Source organism: Rhinolophus hipposideros (genome assembly GCF_964194185.1).
Source record: "Rhinolophus hipposideros genome assembly, chromosome: 20".
NCBI lineage: Eukaryota > Metazoa > Chordata > Mammalia > Chiroptera > Rhinolophidae > Rhinolophus > Rhinolophus hipposideros.
The window spans coordinates 36,768,177-36,784,812 of NC_138066.1; the positions used below are offsets into that span (position 1 = coordinate 36,768,177).

The following is a 16,636-nucleotide window of genomic DNA, read 5'->3' on the forward strand; positions in this document are numbered from 1 at the left end:
GAGCATGGCCTTTGGAGCTAGCCAGCCTGAGGCCAGCTTTGACTATCACTGACTAGTTGTGTGCTTTTGGACAAGTTACAGGCTTTCTGGGTTCCTCAGTTTCCTTATTTCTAAAGTAGCATAACTTGGCCAATGATCTCTTTGAAAGCATTAATTCCACAAGTATCCTGCCAGACGCTTAGGCTGGGTGTTGGAGAACCATCCTTCAACAAGCCAGGCGGCCTTCTGCCATCACAGAGCCTGCAGCTCGGTGAGGTAGGACGAGGCGGCCAGGACTACAAGTCGTGGTGAGCGAGCAGGCTGGCCTGGGGGACATGTGTACCCGGGAGCCGTCTTGGCCTGGCAGTGGGCGTGCGCACAACTATCTGTGACATTAGGACAAGCCTTTTGAGGGGACCCCATTTCATAGAATGTTTCATGTCGCTGCCACCCCAGAGTGCCTACCCCAAGGGAGGGAGTGACCGACAGGGAGAACGTCCCCAAGGCCACCTGCGTAGGCTGGAACACCAAGATCGGCCCACAGCCGGTTCAGTGTCTCCGGGCTGCGCACGCGCACCACACTCGCCCCGCCCCTGCCCCTCAGTCGCGGGTTGGTGGGTTTGGGTCACGTGGGTGCGCCTCGCCTTTTCCTCACGGCTGGGGACCCGCCGGGTGGCTAGTTTCCGGAGCTGTGGGTCTGAGATGACGGAACGCGGCGCCTCTCCGGAGGACCCCTGGGTCAAGGCAAGCCTTGTGGGCGCGCACGCCGGTGGGGGGAGAGCGAGTCTGGCGCGTGCACGTAGGGGGTCCGGAAGATGAGGGAGTCCCTCCGGTCCCCAAAGCCCCCCTTGGGGCTGCAGAGAAGGCAGCTCTCCCCCCACGTGTGCCAAAGTGGGGAGACGACTGAGGCTTGTGTGCGCGCGAGTGTGGGGGGGACAGGGTTTAGGGCTGGGGAGGGGGAGCACTGGGGCGGGTGGGATCATGCCGAGAGGTGGCACCCCCACGGCCTAGCCAGTCTTGACTGGGGGGGGGTCCTCCATTGCCTGTGCACCGCGGTGTGTGTACGCGCAGAGTGGATGGAAGCGGCTTCCCCCAGGGGCCGAGGTCTGATGAGTCTCTCCCTTGCTCGGCGCCGCAGGTGGAGTATGCCTACAGCGACAACAGCCTGGACCCGGGTAAGTGCCGCCCACGTCGGCTTCAGCTCGGGAGTGACACTCCCACTTCAGCCTTATAGATTCGCGTGGCCTTGCCAGCCACACCTGACCACAGCCCACTGTCCCTGAGCCTGAAACAGTGAGGGAAGGGGCCCCTAGTTCCCTCTGCTCTGGAGCTGGTCACTTTCTCACCCTCATCGTGTCCAGATGCTCCTTCGTGAGCCAGCGGGTATCTTTGTAGGCCCGTGGAGCAGTACAGACGGTAGGGACAGGAGCATTGCAACATGGCACTACCAGGACTGGTGGCCCAGTATGGCTGGCTTTGGGGTTGAAAGAGAGGGGTCAGCATTTAAGGATCAGGGAGCCATTATGCCCACAGGTATCTCAGGGCCCAGCAGTGCCCCCCCTCCCCGCGACCCCTTAGTGATTGGGGCCTCTCTTTTCCAGGGCTTTTTGTAGAAAGCACCCGCAAGGGGAGTGTAGTGTCCAGAGCTAATAGCATCGGTTCCACCAGTGCCTCTTCTGTCCCCAACACAGGTAGGCAGCAACATGCCCCCCACTCGGCTGGCAGGTACGCCATGGTTCTAGTGTCTATCCTAGACAGGAAGCTCCAGCCGTCCACATGGGGGTGCTAGAGCCCCAGCGCTAGATGCAGGGTCTCACCATCTTTCACCTCATCTGTCATATTAGGGTCCCAAGTCCATCTGCCATCCGGGCACAGGTGGTTCTTCCCAGTTAGGGAAAGGTGGACTAGCTGGGTCTCACTGGGCCCCAGAATGACCTCTCCTGTCCCCAACTCTGAGCGTAGATGATGAGGACAGTGATTACCACCAGGAGTCCTACAAGGAGTCCTACAAGGACCGGCGGCGGCGAGCACACACTCAGGCCGAACAGAAGAGGAGGGACGCCATCAAGGTGACTGGAGGGCCCTGCATATTCCAGAGGCACTGTGCCCTGACCCCATCAGTCCCGAGCCTCCTTGGGGGCAGCTCGTCTAGTCCCTGGACATGAATACCTCCCTCCTTCCAGCCCCTCACCCCTTTTAGTTTGTGAGCATGGAACTTGGTGTCATGGAAGAAAAGTTTCGTGTCAGTTTGCCTTAACCCCTCCGAGCTAAGGGACCCATTTCTGTTGCGTCTCCACAGAGAGGCTATGACGACCTTCAGACCATCGTCCCCACCTGCCAGCAGCAGGACTTCTCCATTGGCTCCCAAAAGCTCAGCAAAGCCATCGTTCTACAGAAAAGTATGGGCAGGGAGAGCACTGGAGGGGTTGGAGCCAGTGGGGCTGTGAGATGGCTCGCCTCGTACCCACTTCAGCCTGGCCCTGGGGGGGTGGTTGTAGCCGGGCCATTGGGGTATGGGGAAACAAACTCAGCTTGGCCTTCTGGTTGAGACTGCCTCTGTGCTCACATCCTCTTCCCGCCCACACCCTAGCCATTGACTACATCCAGTTTTTGCACAAGGAGAAGAAGAAGCAGGAGGAGGAGGTGTCCACTCTACGCAAGGACGTCATGGCCCTAAAGATCATGAAAGTGTAAGAGGGGCGCTGAACTGGGGGAACCAGGCTTCGAGGGGACTCAGGCCAGTGTCAGTTCACACCCGCCCTTTTTCAAAGGCCACATCAGAGGATTCACTCAGGTGGCCACTTAGAGGCAGGACTCTGTACCCCAACAGTCCCTGACACAGGAGACACTCTGCAAAAGCCAATTGGATTAATGAAAGGAAGCTTAGAGAAGACGTGTCTCCATTTTTGACCTAGAAGCAATAGCTAGCTGATGTTGACTATATCCCAAAAGGTCTCTGGGAGTCCCCTGCCTGGGGGGTACACAGGGTAACCCTATTATTTTTCCCGGGCTGGGAGAGCTGCTTCAGTACCTTAGCCCTGGCCTGCTTCCTTTCAGGAACTATGAGCAGATTGTGAAGGCACACCAGGACAACCCCCACGAAGGGGAGGACCAAGTCTCCGACCAGGTGAAGTTCAACGTGTTTCAAGGCATCATGGACTCCCTGTTCCAGTCCTTCAATGCCTCCATCTCCATGGCCAGCTTTCAAGAGCTGTCGGCCTGTGTCTTCAGCTGGATCGAGGAGCACTGTAAACCTCAGGTATGGGACAGCAGTGGTCACTGAGGGTCTCCCTCCCCTCGGGCCAAGGGGCGCAGGCCATTTTCAGAAAAGCACGTAGCAGCTTTTAGGTTTCTTCAGGGTGTTGCTAAACTTTCAATACTCTAGTTTCCCCCTTCTTTACTTTCTAAAGCCCAAATTTTCCTGTTATGGTTTCATTTGGCAAGTATGATTGAGTGCTTACTCCTACAAGGCTGAGCTTGGCCTTGGTTTTAGCTCATGTTGTGGCCGTCTTGGTCACTCCTCGGCTGCCCAGTATGGAAGCCCCCATTACTTGCAGTAGAATTACCTGTGGGTTTTGGAAAAATTCCTGGCCCCCACCCGCAGGCCTACTAAAGTATTTCCTAGGGCTGTTTTTAGTATCATTCGTAATGGTGCAGTATTATACTGAGTCTTCTGCTTTTGAGACCTGGTCGCTTTTTCTGAGAGGCTTGAACTTGTATCTGAGATTCTTGCTTTCTTTTTTTTGTTTTCCGTTGTTTTTATTGTGAGACATTTAAACATACTGCAACATCGAGAGGATTTTTACAATGAACGTTCACATACCTACCTCCTAAATTCTACCACTAACATTTTCTCTATTTGTCACATAGCTGTCCCCTCTTCCATCCTGTTTTGGGGTAGACGTCTGCTCCCGGGGGCTTTGTTACTGTACACTAAAGAGCACACCTGCTTTAGGCAGGCTCACCTGAGCATCGCCTCTTTCTCTGCTGTCCCCACCAGACCCTACGGGAGATCGTGATCAGTGTCCTGCACCAACTGAAGAACCAGCTTTACTGACTGGCTCTTGGAACCTGTGGAACAGCCGACAAGAGGCCTTGAATCTCCTGCTCGGCTAGAGCCGCTGGGCTTGTGAAATTGAACTTCGACACCGTACGGCCGTCAGGTGGTTTTTCCTTGGTGTTTGGCCCCCTCATCCTCAGTGGGGCTGGGGAATTTGTTTTGTGAAAGCTTCTGATTAATTTATTATGTTGACCATAGAGCTCGAACCTACCCAGTCTTGCCCCCTACCCCACAGAAGTCCTTGGGATGAGTGTAAGGAGTACAAAATACTCCGAGCGCCGTGAAGGGTGGAAGGGCTCCTCATGCCTAGGCTAGAGCTGCCTGTCAGCCCAAGGTGAAGCCAGGGCTTTCTGGGCAGCTCAGGGCAGGGCTGCCAGGTTCCTGCCCTCGCCTCCTAGTCTATCACCTCTCTCTCCTCCCCCACTCTGGGCAGTACACTGAAACAGCCTGTCCGCCTACTCTCGCCCTCTCTGTCCCCACAGGCAGGAGCATTGCACAACAATCAAGAATGACACAGCACCACATACTAAAGCTTTTATTTTTTTAAATACCAACAATGCAGTTTTGCTAATGTTACAATTTTAGAAAATTAACAGGGCCTCAAAAACAATCCCAGTCTTTCTGTAAAATGTATCTGTCGCCACCACCTGAGTGCTGCCTAAATTTCTCCCAGGACTTGGGGGAGGAGTGAAAGGGTGGAGGCCGCCTGGGATCTAGACCCCAGGAGAGTCCGGGGTATGGCCCTGGGCACCTCGAATGCTGTGTATAGTAGCCTCTCTCCCCCTCTCCCCCAGGGTCCCTTTTGCCTTCCTCACGTTTGATATCTGGAAGGTTTGATTATCCAGGGGAAACTAAATATTTTTATATCAAATTGTTACAATAAATATTGGCAAATGCTTGCGTTTAGCGTTGTTCCAAGTGTAAGTGTTAAGCTGAAGCAATTGAAATGTGGATGATGCAGGGAATGTGACCATCCACTCCAGGCAACCAGTGCTCCCTCCCTTTGCCTAATACTCTGGTTTATGCCCCGCTCCCAACTGCTCTGCTCAAAGGTGGAAAGCAGCAGAAACAACAACAAAAAGCCGGCCCGAACACCTCCGTCCTCATCCCCTAGTCTTGCCAGAAGGGCTCTCAGGGGTCTGGGAGAGTGACATTGTAATCTTCATCAGTCTCTATCCCAACTTCCTCCTGCGGAGCAGCAAGACACGTGAATGAGGTCTCCCCGGATGAAACTCCAGGGGAGCAGGAAGGGAGAGAGAACCACTTACAAAGAACTGCTTCTTGCTCTTGGCGTATCCTTCAAGGATTGCATCACACAGTTCTGTTGCCTGATAAGAAACAAGATGCCTTCACAGAAGGGCAGTCCTTGGCCCTGCCTGACAGGTCCGGGAGATGGGGCAGCAATTTCTCCGGGGGGTGGGGGTGGGGAGGGTGCCGTTTTCCAGGGCCTGCCTTAGAGCCTCTGTACTTACCATCCTCTTGCGCTTCCTCCACTCCTTGCAGTACTTCTGCTTCTCTCTGTACACCTAGACCCGAAACAGGTTCCTCTGAACCCCAGTCCCACAGTAGCCGCTGGGGTCAACCCTTGTCCTCATTCCCAACCTACCTGCTCTTTCTCTTCTGGGGTCACATGGTTGGTGGCTGCTTTGATGTTCTTCAGTCTTTCTGTATAGCCAGCACATTCCTTCTTTAACTCCTGGATCTCTTTCTGCATCTCCGGTGTGGTCAGGGCACTAGTTAACTCCTTCAGCTCTGAAATTACATCTCCCTGAAATTACTGACCACCCCCAAGGAAGGGGTTCTCTTTTTCCCTGTGGGTGCTCCCTGGGGGAGGAGACCAGGCCTTCACTTGCTCTGGGTTTTACACACAGGGTCCAGAATGGGCCCCTTATTCTGGAAATGCTCAGGAGAGATTAAGGCTTACAGAATTATCAGTTTATTCTAGTTTCCTTTCCTCCCCCATAGTGATAGGGTACAAGGCTGAACAGACAGTTAGCTGTAGCCAGTTAAAGAATCAGAAAATAAAGGAAAGTGTGGGAACAGTATACCGTGTTTCCCGAAAATAAGCCCCAGTTAAGATCTTCAGCCAGACGGACACATTTAGTACATTATAACAATGTTCCAGAAGAAGATGACATGACTGTATTTGAATAAATGTGGATTGTTGTACATGAAAAAATAAGACATCCCCTGAAAATACGCTCTAATGCGTCTTTTGGAACAAAAATTAATGTGAGACCTGGTCTTATTTTCGGGGAAATACAGTACTAATAATCAAGGTAGGGAAAGCAAACGCACGTCTTGGCCATTTGTATTTCAAAAGCCATGAGTTGTCATACGTTTCTTTTAATGTAAGGCTTATGGCAGCCCAGCAAAGGGCTTTTCACTGCAACGCGACAACACCGCAGTCAGCGAACAATTCACTTGTAATTCCTGACCTTCAGACTGACCCTGACACTAGAGGCACCTCTGGGGCCTGCCCAGTCCTACCAGCCTCCATATGACGGCAGCTCTGCTGCACGCTCTGCACCTTGGCAGCGAGGGCCACGATTTTGGCGTCCAGGGCTTGGAGGTCGGCATCACTCACCGTGTCAAACTGGTCCTGCCAGAGACAAAAAGAAAAAGAGAAGTGGGCTGATGTGTGGCATGGGATGGGAACCCACATCTGGAAAGACAACATGCACATACACTCAAGAACCTGGGGACTCCCCAACCCTTGGAAGGGTCTGGGAAACAGTGGGAGGGTACGCTTGAGAAATCATTCAGCTTAGTGCTGGGTCCAGCAAAAAGGTATCCAAGCTGAAACTTGACGCCGTCCTCAAGAGGCTTCTAGGTTGGGAGGACACTGATTAGGACAGAAATGTTTCCGTGTAGTGGTCAAACATCTCACTGGGTTGAAAGAGTAAAGAAGCATTTCTCCCAAGAAGTGATGCCTAAATTAGGGGTTTCCATAAGAGGAAGTGAAGACTCCAGACAGAGTCGTGGTGGGCGGTACTCAGTTAAGGGACTCCAGTAAAAATCTGAGGAGCCTCTCCGGTGACAGACCACCTGCTAGAAAAGGACTGTGCTCAGAGGGGGGCTTGTCAGTTGGTAAACGGGACGTGAATGCCAGTCTGGCAGTCTGGGCTCTACATTAAGGCAAGGTAAATCTTTAGAGCAGGAGACAGCAAATGACAGCCTTCAAGACAAATCCTGCCAGACGCATGTTTTTGAAAACAAAGATACACTGAAACGCAGCCACACTCATTCATCACATGCTGTCTACGGCTGCTTTTGCTCTGCAGTGGTGGCTTGAGTAATCGTGCCAGTTGTGTATCTGTGACAAGAGACCAACTGTAAAGCATAAAAATATTAACTGGCTGGCCCTTTACAGAAAAAAGTCTGCCACCTTCTCCTTTAGGGGATCTTCAATAGAATAGTAACACAATGAAACCTATTTTCGGAAAATTGGCCTTGATGGTGGTTTCGTTCAGTTAAATGGGTATTTAATGTCTACTGGATGTTAGATACTGTGGAGGTGCTAAGTAAAGAAAGATGAATGAGAAATGGGGTCTGTCCTAGGACAGTGTAGGGAGGGAGACAAGTAAATATACAATTACATTACAGTATGCCTCAAAGAAGTAGGCACCCGAAGTGGGAATTCGAGCATTCTGGGAAGGTTTCTGGAGGTGATGCCTGAGTGAAATCCTAAAGGAAGAGTAAGAGTTAGCTGTGCAGAGGAAGAAGAAGAAGAAGGGACTTAAAAAACTCCAGGCAGAAGAAGCACAATGAGCAAAGGATACAGGAATAAAACACATCAACAGTCTAGTGTTAATGGATGGAGAAACAATGGACAGGTGAGGCTAGAGGCAGGCTGGGGCCACGTCTCCAAATGCCTTTTACCTGTTCCAGAGAGCACTAGAGTTTTACGTAGGGAAATGGCATGACTAGATTTGCATTAACATGATCACTCTGGCTGCAATGTTTAAGATATATTTGAAGAGGCCAGGGGATCTATTAGGATGATATTGCAATAGATGAGCAGTGCCTGCACCTGAGCAGTGATGACGGGTACAAAGCAGAGGATGGATTCAAGAAGGGAGAATCCGTTGGACTTGATGACTGAGTACGCATATGAGGTAAGGGGAGTTAAGAATGACTCCCTAGTCTCTGGCTTGGGTGAAGAGTGATTTCATTCTGAAGAGTGTAAGAGGAGCCAGTTTTGGGGAGAGATGGGGCATTCTATTTTAGCAATAATGACTCTGAAAGACATCCAGGTGGAGGTCTGAGCTGCAGATACAAAATGTGTGTGTTTAGGGAGGGGAATGGAAACAGAAGGAAAATCATTTGGCAGACGGTGCTTCTTATCTAGATGACTGGGAATAAGAATTTCCAAGCGGAACTGGATCTTAGTAGCAATAATTCAAGATTTTCTGTCATCTATCGTATTTTAAATCTGGAAATCTCATGAAGTGTGGATCCTAGCCAGAGGAGTACACACTTTGATTTAAAGGAAGGCTAGGTCCCTGCACCCTCCCAGAGCTAGCAGCAAGCCACAGAAGACACTGTAGCAGTGAGTGTTGGGTTAAAAAGCATAATATCTACAGCTCTGAGAACTGGAGAGACAGCTCCTAAATGGCAGACGCACACTGTGGCTAATTCCAGGTACAAGGGTGAAGATACAGAGGTGAGGCAGCGCAGGTCTGGCAGTTGCCATTACTGGGAGGAGAATACAAGCCACACACACACCAGCAGCCTCTCCCAGCCCACTCTGCCCCCTCCCATCAAGGCTGATCCCAGAGCGAGACCGAGGACAGACACCTCAGGCACTGCAACACTGCATCTGGCTGCTGAGGCAGCACCAGGATTTCAGGGCCTTAGAATCCCAGTGCCCCCACATTCTCCCACGGGTGGTGTCCTGAGACGGAGGCAACCTAGTCACAGAGGAGAGGCCCACATCCCCAGGGAATACAATGCATTTTCCACCGCCCAGCAGAAATCCAAGAAGCTAGGGCAGTGCAAGAGAAACTAAAACACTTGTGCTTCAGTACCACCTGCTGGAAAACAAAAGAAAAACCTGATCAACCAGCTAATAAAGTACCACTCTTTAAAAAAAGGGGGGTGGGGCAGAGTTCATTTCCATAAATGGCTAGGCAGAGAAATAATCCATCAAATACCATGAACAACTAAGATAATGGGGCAGCTCAGAAAGAAAATTTAAAAACTCCAGAAAATAAACTTAAAGGCATGGAAATGGGTTATTTAAATGACAGAATTCAAGACTCTGGTTCTCAAAAAACTCAACGAGGTAAAAAAAACTCAGGAAATTTAATGAACTCAAATCAACAAAAGGAATACTTTATCAGAGATCAAAACTTTAAAAAAAATGAACCAAATAGAAATTCTATAGAGATGAAGAATGAAATAGTGAGCTTAGGAAATAGAAATGACCAGATGGAGGAAAGAATTAGTGATATCGAAGATAGAAATCTGGAAATGGCCCAGATGGAAGAAGAGAGAGACATCAAAGCTGAAAGAAAATGAAAGAACTCCATCAGGACTGACTCTATCAGAAAGAACAATATAAGAATAATGGGTATACCAGAAGGAAAAGAGAGGGAGAAAAGAGCCTATTCAAACAAATAGTCGACGAGAACTTCCCAAGCCTATGGGAAGAACTGGATCCTTGAATCCAAGAAGCAAACAAAATACCTAATTATATCAATCCAAAAATACCTTCTCCAAGGCATATTATATTAAAACTGTCGAAAATTACTGACAAAAAGAATTCTCAAGGCAGCCAGGGAAAAGAAGATGGTAACCTATAAAGAAAATCCCGTTAGATTATCATCAGATTTTTCAGCAGAAACTCTACAAGCTAAGAGGGAGTGGAATCAAATATTCAAACTACTGAAAGAGAAATTACCAGCCAAAAATAATATGTCCAGCAAAATTATCCTTTGATCTGAAGGAGAATAGAGACATAGAGACGCAGAGGGAATTTTCCACCACAAGGCCTGCATTACAGGAAATACAGAAGGAGGTTATTATATCTGAAACAAAAAGACAAAAGGATACAAAACTATGAGTAAGATGACTAAAAGACAGACAGAAGCAGGAAATTGCAGCCCTTATTTAGAATAGGGCCCTATACACTTAAATATAACATAAAGGATGTTATATATAGAGAGAGAATAGCTACTGCAAATCGGAAATGAACTCACAGCATAAATAGGGATAATTTGTGACAACAAAAACATAATAGGGGAGGGGATAAAGGTCTGAATTTGCAAAGGGGAATGGAGATGAGATGCATGCAGAAGAAAAAGAACTACTGTACGTATGAAACTTTTTTTTATATAAATGGTAAGCACACACACAAAAATCCAGAACTTAGGTACATAACATAAAAAAAGGAGGACACAGGAAAAAAAATAATAGAATACAACCAAACTAAAATAACAGACAGAAACACAAGGGCATAGAAACAATGGAGACACTGAGCTACTTGAAAACAAAATATAAAATGACTTATAGTTAATCCTCACATGTCAATAGTCATTCTAAATGTAAATGGACTGAAATCACCAATTAAAAGGCAAAGAGTAGCAGATTGGATCAAAATACAAAACCCAACCATATGCTGCCTTCAAGAGACACATCTCAACTGAAAGGGCAAATATAGACTCAAAGTGAAAGGGCGGAAAACGATACTCCAAGCAATGGCATCCAGAGAAAAGCGGGTGGAGTCATACGTGTATCTGACGAAATAAACTTCAAGATAAAAAAGGTAACGAGACAAAGATGGACAAGACATAACACTTACACTTATCAATATATATGCCCTCAATCAGGTAGCACCGAAATATACCAAGCAACTACTGACAGAACTAAAGGGAGAAATTGACCAAAACACAATTATACTAGGGGACCTAAATACCCCATTGACAGCTATGGATAGATCATCCAAACAGAAAATCAATAAGGAAATAATGACCTTAAATGACATTAGACCAAATGGACATAATCGACATTTACAGTATACATGCAAATTTACATTTACATGTATAATCTCGAGTTCTGTGATGAAAGATCCCAGAACACCAGATCCATTCTTCTCTAGTACACATGGAATATTCTCAAGGATAGACCAAATGTTGTGACACAAAACTAGCCTCAACAAATTTTAAAAGACTGAAATCATACTAAGCGTATTCTTTGACCACAATGCTTTGAAATTAGAGATCAACTGCAAAAAAGCAGGAAAAGCCACAAATATACGGAGATTAAACTAAGTTCTACTGAAGAATAACTGGATCAAAGAAGAAATAAAAGGAAAGGTCAAAAATACACAGAAACAAATGAGAATGGAAATACAGCATATCAAATAGAGCAAAAGCGGTAATCAAAGGGAGATTTATATCATTACATTCCTATCTCGAGAAACAAGAAAAATCCTAAACAAACAACCTAACATTACATCTTAAACTAGAAAAATAAGAACAAAGGATGCCCAAAGTCAGCAGAAGAAATAATAAAAATTAAAGCAGAATTAAACGAAACAGAGAACAAAAAGACAATAAAAAAAAATCAATGCAACAAAAAGCCGGTTCTTTGAAAACATTAATAAAATTGATAAACCCCTGGCTAAACTCAGTAAGGAAAAAAGAGAAAAGACACAAACAAGATCAGAAATGAAAGAGGAGAAATTACCATAAAAATACATACCATAAAAATACAAAGGACATGCCACCAAATTCAACAACCTAGAAGAAATGGACAGGTTCTTAGGAATATATAACCTTCCTAGACTAAATCATGAAGAACTGGAAAAATCTAAATAGACTGATCAACAGTAAGGAAATTGAAACAGTCATCAAAAACCTCCCAAAAAGTAAAAATCCAGAACCAGATGGCTTCACTAGTGAATTCTACCAAACATTCAAAGATGATTTAATACCTGTCCTTCTCAAACTCTTCCAAAAAATTGAAGAGGCAATACTTCCTAACTCATTTTATGAGGCCAACATTATCCTGCTAGCAAAACCTGGTAAGAATAACACAGAAAAAGAAAACTACAGATCAACATCTCTGATGCATATAGATGCAAAAATCTTAAACAAAACAGTAGTAAATCGAATACAACAATACATTAAAAAGATTATACATCATGATGAAGTGAGGTTTAGTCCAAGGGTGCAAGGATGGTTCAATATGCAAATCGATCAATGTAATACACCACATAAACAAAATAAAGGATTAAATCATACGATCATGTCAATAGATACAGGAAAAAGCATTTGACAAGCTATAGTGTCCATTTATGATTAAAACATTTAAAAAAATATGTATAGAAGTAAAGTACCTCAACATAATAAAGGCCGTATATGACACACCCTCAGCTAATATCATACTTAATGGTGAAAAACTAAAAGCTTCCCTCTAAGACCAGGATCAAGTCAAGGATGCCCTCTTTCATCGCTATTATGCAACATAGTCTTGGAAGTCCCAGCCAGAGCAATCAGGCAAGAGAAAGAAAGAAAAGGCAGCCAAACTGGGAATAAAGAAGTCAGATTGTCACGTTTTCCAGAGGACATGATTCTTTAATAGAAAACCCTAAAGACTCCAACAAAAAACTAGTAGAAACAATAAACAAATACAATAAAGTTGCAGTATACAAAATCAATGTACAAAAATCCATTGCATTCTCATATACTAACAATGAAATTTCAGAAAAAAATGGAAAAAACAAACGATTCCTTTTGCAATGGCAACAAGAAAAGAATAAAATACCTAGGAATAAGCTTAACAAAGAATGTGAAAGACCTATGCACTGAAAACTACAAGAGAAACTGAAGAAGACACAAAGAAATGGAAAGATATTCCACGTTCATGGATTGGAAGAATCAACATAGTTAAAACGGTCGTATTACCCAAAACAATATACAGATTTAATGTAATCTCCATCAAAACCCCAATGGCGTTTAAAAAAAAATAGAACAAACAAATCGTCAGATTTGTATGGTATCACAAAAGACCCTGACTTGCCAAAACAATCCTGAGAAAAAGAGCAAAGTAGAAGATATCACACTCCCTATCTTCAAATTATGTTACAAAGCAACAATAATCAAAACAACATGGTATTGGCAGAAAAACAGATACACAGACTAATGGAACAGAATTGAGAACCCAGAAATAAACCCATATATGGCAAATAATTTTTTTTTTTAAAGATTTTATTGGGGAAGGGGAACAGGACTTTATTGGGGAACAGTGTGCACTTCCAGGACTTTTTCCAAGTCAAGTTGTTGTCCTTTCAATCTTAGCTATGGAGGTTGCCATTCAGCCATTGTTAGTTGCAGGGGGTGCAGCCCACCATCCCTTACGGGAGTCAAGGAGTCGAACCGGCAACCTTGTGGTTGAGAGCCCACTGGCCCATGTGGGAATCGAACCAGGAGCCTTTGGTGTTATGAGCACAGAGCGTCAACCGCCTGAGCCACCGAGCCGGCCTGGGCAAATATTTTTTGACAAAGAAGCCAAAAACATACAATGGAGAAAAGAAACCCTCTTCAATAAGTGGGGCTGGGAAAATTGGAAAGCCATGTGCAGAAGAATGAAACTAGACTGCTTTCTGTCATCATACATCAAAATTAACTCAAAATGGATCAAAGACTTAAATATAAGACCTGAAACAATAAAATGCATAGAAAAAAACATACGTACTAAACTTATGGACATTGGTCTTAGGAAAGAATTTTATGAATTTGACCTCAAAGACAAGGGAAGTGAAAGCAAAAATAAATGAATGGGACTATATCAAACTAAAGCTTCTGCACAGCAAAAGAAACCATCAACAAAACAAAAAGGCAACCAACTGAATGGGAGAAAATATTTGCAAACAACACTTCCAATAAGGGGCTAAATCCAAAATATATAAAGAACTCATACAACTCAACAACAAAAAATTCAATTAAAAAGTGAACAGAGGACTTGATCAGACACTTCTTCCCGAGACATACAAACGGTCAACAGATATATGAAAAGATGCTCAACTTCACTAGTTATTAGGGAAATGCAAGTCAAGACTACAAGGAGATACCACGTCACACCTGTTAGAATGGCTATTATCAACAAAACAAGTAAAAACAAGTGTTGGAGAGGTTGTGGGGGAAAAGGAACCCTCATACACTGCTGGTGAGAATGTAAACTGGTACGGCCACTATGGAAACCAGTATGGAGGGTCCTCAAAAAATTAAGAATAGAATTACCATATGACCCAGTAATCCCTCTTCTGGGTGTCTACTGCAAACATTTGAAGTTTTCCTTCCTGTTTTTTTTTTTTTTTTAAGGAGGGCACAGCTCAAAGTGGCCCATGCGGGGATCGAACTGGCAAACTAGGTGTTCGCAGCCACGCGCTCTAACCAAATGAGCTAACTGGCTGCCCTGAAAACATTTATTCTTAAAGATATGTGTACTCCTATGTTCACTGCAGTATTATTAACAGTGGCCAAGACATGGAAACTGAAGTTTCCTTTGACAGATGACTGGATAAAGATGTGGTACATATATACAACAGAATATTACTCAGCTATAAGAAAAAGATGAAACACTGGGCGGCCAGATGGCTCAGATGGTTAGAGTATGAGGTCTTAACAACAAGGTTGCCAGTTCGATTCCCACATGGGCCAATGAACTGCACCCTCCACAACTAGATTGGGGGAAAAACACGACTTGACATCTTGGAAAAATACACTGTTCCCCAATATTCCCTAATAATAATAAAAAGAAGAAAAAAGACAAGAGGAAAGACTGCCATTAGCAACTTGAGATTATCAAGCTAAGCAAAATAAATCAGACAGAAAAAGCTGAAAACCGTAAAATTTCACTCAACAGTGAGATATAACACTGAAAGCGACAAACAAAAACTCATAGACACAGACAACAGTATGGTGGTTACCAAGGGGAAAAGGGGCAGGGAGGAGGTAAAAAAAAAAGGGTAAAGGGATTCAAATATTTGGTGACGGAGGGAGATCTGACTCTGGGTGGTGGACACACAATGCAATATACAGATGATGTATTATAGAAGTGTGCACTTGAAACCTATATAATTTCATTAACCAATGTTACCCCAATACATTTAATAAAAAAGATAAATAAAACGGCTGGGGCCCTTTTTAATGATGTAAGACAGTTGAGTTTCACGGGATGCCTCAAGTCTCCCAAAGAGAATTCATACTAGGGGCTGATTCACCTAATGTTGGGCTTTCACAGGGGTGATCATCTGCGCAGGTTTCCCTCACCTGGTTCGCAAAATAAATCTTCTGTTTGCCATACATCTTCTCTTTGATCTTGCCTTGTTGGGCCAGCTGCTCCAGCGCCTTCACCACCGCCTGGCAGAAGGGAGGGGGCGGAGCAGTCGGAACAGGGACTTCAGGCCGGGCAGTCAGTGATGGGGGGCAGCGCGCTACAAGCCTCAGGAAGCCCTAGGCTAGAATGGAAGCGTCGAGAGGGCAGACACCCAGGCTGACTCGAGGGGTCCCGAGGAGAGGAATCCGGGAGAGGGTCCTCACCGCCTTGCCCAGTCCGTGTTCCCGCTGCAGGTTCCCGAACACATCCTGGGCGCTGTAGGGCCGGTTCTGCTCCTGCAGGTACCTCAGGAGGATCCCGGGGGCTGCCGGGAGAGACGAGGCAGGGGAGGGGGTTCACTCAGCCGACACCCCCTCCCCCAGCCGCTCTCCTCTCGGTCTCCCCACAGCCCACGGCTCGATTACCTCCGGCCGCAGCTTCTGCCCGGCCTTTACTCATGGCTTTTCCCGCCGCCAAACTCGGAAAGCCGGACGTTACAGTTGCTCGGGGCAACGGCTCCTTCCGGTGACGGGAGGGGGACTGGCGGAAAGGGAAACCTTCGCGAGGAGTGAGAAGACCCTCCCCGGGCCCCGTAGTTGATTCCGTCCTGGAGGTTGGGCGGAGGGCCTGACCGCCGGCCCCCGGCTTTCTGGGGAGGAGTGGGGTCGCGCAGCGCGCTTCAAACCTCTCCTTCCTCCCGCTCGGAACGAAGGCGGTAGTAAATCACGCCTGGAAGTTTCGAGACTCCGTCCCAACGGCGGCTGCACACGGGTCTGGACCAGGGCCGCGTGTGCGAACGGAAAGAAACCTCAGGGTCAATTCCCGCGGTGCAAGCAACTTGCTCAAGGTCACAGGGCAGTTACCCACAGGGACATGTCCTACCTCACAGACCAGTGCTCTTCCTCAGTCTTATCATTTGTAAAAGAGGAACAAGAGGTACTAGTAGGAGGGTGGTCGCGAAAACTTAATAGAATGTGTAAACGTGCCGGAAAGAGCATCGCCACCCGTGTTTGTCCGATACCTAGCGCCGCACACAGGGGGCGCTCAACTCATGCTGTCGATTTAACGCCAAGGAAAGGTAGGGCTGGGAGGGGGCTCTCAACCCACAAAACTTGTTAAGTTTCCTGTAGGCCGGGTCAATCTATGGCAACACCTGGCAGGTGTTTTCCACTCCTGCCCACAGTGGCCGATGGGACAAAGCCTAAAATAAGTATTTCTAGTTTCTGAGGTCAGCTGAAGGCCAAAGAGCAGCTGTCCCTGCAGCTCAAACAA

At 46.5% G+C, this 16,636-nt stretch overlaps 2 protein-coding genes across 6 annotated transcripts; one reads left to right on the forward strand and one right to left on the reverse strand.

The window, feature by feature from the left end:
• The first annotated feature begins 302 nt into the window (after positions 1-302).
• On the forward strand, positions 303-4,937 carry MLX (MAX dimerization protein MLX). Of its 2 annotated transcripts, XM_081027273.1 has the most exons (8): positions 665-723; positions 1,118-1,154; positions 1,581-1,670; positions 1,942-2,048; positions 2,279-2,378; positions 2,570-2,669; positions 3,037-3,238; positions 3,980-4,937. In XM_081027273.1, exons 1-8 carry the CDS (start codon positions 682-684, stop codon positions 4,034-4,036), a joined length of 735 nt encoding a protein of 244 aa, XP_080883399.1. In that variant the 5' UTR covers positions 665-681; the 3' UTR covers positions 4,037-4,937. The 2 variants fall into 2 exon arrangements, with proteins under 2 accessions (XP_080883398.1, XP_080883399.1); XM_081027272.1 differs by lacking the exon at positions 1,581-1,670 and having other exon boundaries at positions 303-723.
• Positions 4,560-16,393, reverse strand: PSMC3IP (PSMC3 interacting protein). 4 transcript variants are annotated; one of them, XM_081027276.1, is made up of 9 exons: positions 16,247-16,380; positions 15,790-16,137; positions 15,589-15,689; positions 15,319-15,408; positions 6,530-6,641; positions 5,646-5,791; positions 5,512-5,565; positions 5,308-5,367; positions 4,560-5,227 (listed from the first exon to the last, which is right to left on the reverse strand). In XM_081027276.1, exons 2-9 carry the CDS (start codon positions 15,821-15,823, stop codon positions 5,171-5,173), a joined length of 654 nt encoding a protein of 217 aa, XP_080883402.1. In that variant the 5' UTR covers positions 15,824-16,137; positions 16,247-16,380; the 3' UTR covers positions 4,560-5,170. The 4 variants fall into 4 exon arrangements, 3 of the variants coding, with proteins under 3 accessions (XP_080883402.1, XP_080883401.1, XP_080883400.1); XM_081027275.1 differs by having other exon boundaries at positions 15,790-16,393; XM_081027274.1 differs by lacking the exon at positions 16,247-16,380 and having other exon boundaries at positions 5,070-5,367; positions 15,790-16,158.
• Positions 16,394-16,636: the final 243 nt, after the last annotated feature.